This window comes from Octopus bimaculoides, chromosome 7, assembly GCF_046866305.1.
Source record: "Octopus bimaculoides isolate indiv1 chromosome 7, ASM4686630v1, whole genome shotgun sequence".
Classification (NCBI taxonomy): domain Eukaryota; kingdom Metazoa; phylum Mollusca; class Cephalopoda; order Octopoda; family Octopodidae; genus Octopus; species Octopus bimaculoides.
The window spans coordinates 85,203,519-85,206,018 of NC_142934.1; the positions used below are offsets into that span (position 1 = coordinate 85,203,519).

The window sequence follows — 2,500 nt, forward strand, 5'->3', positions numbered from 1 at the left end:
TTGACTCAGTCGACAGCTGTACTCTTCCTTCGCCGGACAACAGGTGTTCAGCATAAGCCCACATTTCTGATATCTCCGGACACTGAGCAATAGCGTGAGGGACGGTTTCCCTGTCTCCCCCGCATCTTGGACAGGTCGGCGACTGACGCTTACCGTGTCTTGCAAGCTTATCCCAAACGGGCAAAGCACCTCTGTAGCATTGCCAGGTTAAGGACTTTTGGAAGTTGTCCAACGTTCTCAACCCGAATGTACGGTGAAACAGGCTGTCCAGTTGAATAAACCCGAGACCTAGAGTCGCCCCCAGGCCATCGTCGCATTCAGACTCTACCAACCCATTATATAAAATCCGTGTGGAACCCCCACCGCTGGCGTTGCCCGAGCGCCGGAAAAGCAAGAGGGCCTTACGACACTCTTTATGCTATTCACTCGACCTCGGTCTACGAGAACACCAGGCTTCCTGTTCGCAAAAACTTTTAAACTCGGGGAACATTTGTCTGGCCAGCGGAGACCACACCCGTTCGCTATCCAGGAGAATCCAGAGATGCCTCAATCTCAACGCATGCCTGCGCATCATTAACCAAGGCATCCTTAAACCTCCCTTTAAAGGCTTTTGACAGCAGACAGAGCGTTTCACAAGTGGTGACCTGCACTTCCACAAAAAGCGAAAGAGCTGTCTCTCCAACCTGATCAACCACGAATCCGGACAAGGCACGACGGTTAGGCGGTAGGTAATGACCGATGCGATAAACACATTGGCCACCTCCGCCCTCCCTTTCAGGGATAGCCACCACCAAGACCAGGTCTTGACTACTGCAGCCACCCTGCTCAATACCTCGCCACAACTGAATGTCAGGTCAAGAACGACCAGCCTGCCTTCTGGATCAGAAAAAAACAACTTTTTCTCGGTTACCCGGTTTCTTTTTAGTAGGACCAACTCCCCACCCCACCTCCCGCCCGACTCGGAGAAACGTATTTCTCGTAGCCGTTCAGGAGGGGGGACAGATCTCTTGGTCCCTTTACTCGGGTTTCCGTTGCAACAATCACATCCAATTTTCTTGACCTGATGTCATTTAGGAAGCGTCCTTGCTTCCAGCTAGACAACAGGCCACGAACATTTAAACAACCAATGTGAACAGACATGTCTTACCTGTTAATCAGGGCTTGGGAAATAGGTTTGTTAAGATCCTGTATATCTGTGTGTTTATCTGTCTGTGGTTCTGCATGTTTGTGTGACTGTAAGTCTGCATGTTGTGTTTGTGTGTCTTTGTTTTCAGGTTCTGTGCTTTTAGGTTTCTGCAACTCTGCGTTATCTTCTTCGCTTCCGAGTGTATGTATGTCTGTGTGTTTATGCATCTGTGTATCTGTCTGTCTGTGCGATTGTGAGACTGTATGGTTCTGTGGTAATGTTCTGTTGCTATTATCTTCTTTCCTCAGTGATCCCACTTGAGCCTGTGATTTGCATTTTTTCCCTTGTTCGACTTTCGGCGATGAGCTCCTCCTTTCTCTCTTCCTTGATTTAGCTTCCTCAAAATCAGCTTTCTGCTCCTCTTCCTATGACTGTTTCCTCTCCTCTATCACGCCTTCTTGCGTTTCCATTTCTTTGTTTTCCATTATTTCTGGACACCTTCTTCTAACGTGACCTCTTTTGCCACATCCGTAGCACTTTGGAGGTCTCCCCTCCAACATTATGTCCAGTTTGTCCTCGTTAGGCAGTTCTAGTGTCTCCGGTATGTCACTGTAAACTTTCTGATTTGTTATAAAAAGCACATTCAATCCATACCCCCAGCAATTTATTTGTTGGGTTCTGCTTATCATAATTATCCTTACATCTTCTCCTTCTCTTTCAGGAAAAACTGCTGCCATTACCCATTCCGACTCTATTTTCGGTGGGATCCTACCCACTCTAATACACGTTGGACGTCTAGCCAACTTATTGGGAAAGAGCATCCAATTTCCTTTGGCTAGTGTTTTATTGGCGTATTTTTTGCTGCCTCCTCCGATACAAATGTTATTTCTACAGACGCGTATGTCTTGCCTCTTGTAAAAAACGACACATCTTCTTGCAATTCCTTCAAACACTCCTCCACCTCCTCCTTCGTTGCACTCTCTATTCTTTTAGTTTTCTTTGAAAAGGATTTATATTCCACAACTCCAATTTCCATTTTCGTCTTTTCCTCCTCTGATGGGGTCGACTTTACGTTTGGCCCCTCCTTCATTATCATTTCTTTATATTTTTCAATTTTCTCAGCCATGTCTTCATTCCAATGTATTTCATATTGCTTCAGCAGGCCTGGGACGACGGAAGCCCGACTCCCCGTCGCTGCTGCATACGTCTTCATTTTCTCCATCTCAGCAGCGCCCACCAAAAAATAGTGGCGTTATACTCAAAATAATCGCAGCGAGTAATAACACGTCCGACCAGTAAAATCACGGCAGACGAAATACCTATTTCTTTACTGCCCACAAGGGGCTGCACACAGAGGGGACAAACAAGGACAGA

General features: G+C 46.7%; 1 protein-coding gene across 2 annotated transcripts in view; it reads left to right on the forward strand.

The window, feature by feature from the left end:
* LOC106874267 (uncharacterized) overlaps nucleotides 1–2,500 on the forward strand; it is a 150,290-nt gene that overhangs the window by 92,608 nt on the left and 55,182 nt on the right. The window contains exon 2 of one of the 2 annotated variants that reach the window (XM_089355591.1): nucleotides 1,848–2,500. This exon is cut by the window's right edge and continues 915 nt beyond it. The exons of the other annotated variant lie outside the window; for it this stretch is intronic. Coding sequence (XP_089211717.1) covers nucleotides 1,848–1,965 — 118 coding nt within the window. The 3' untranslated portion in view covers nucleotides 1,966–2,500. The remainder of the gene's footprint in view (nucleotides 1–1,847) is intronic. 2 annotated transcript variants of the gene reach the window in all.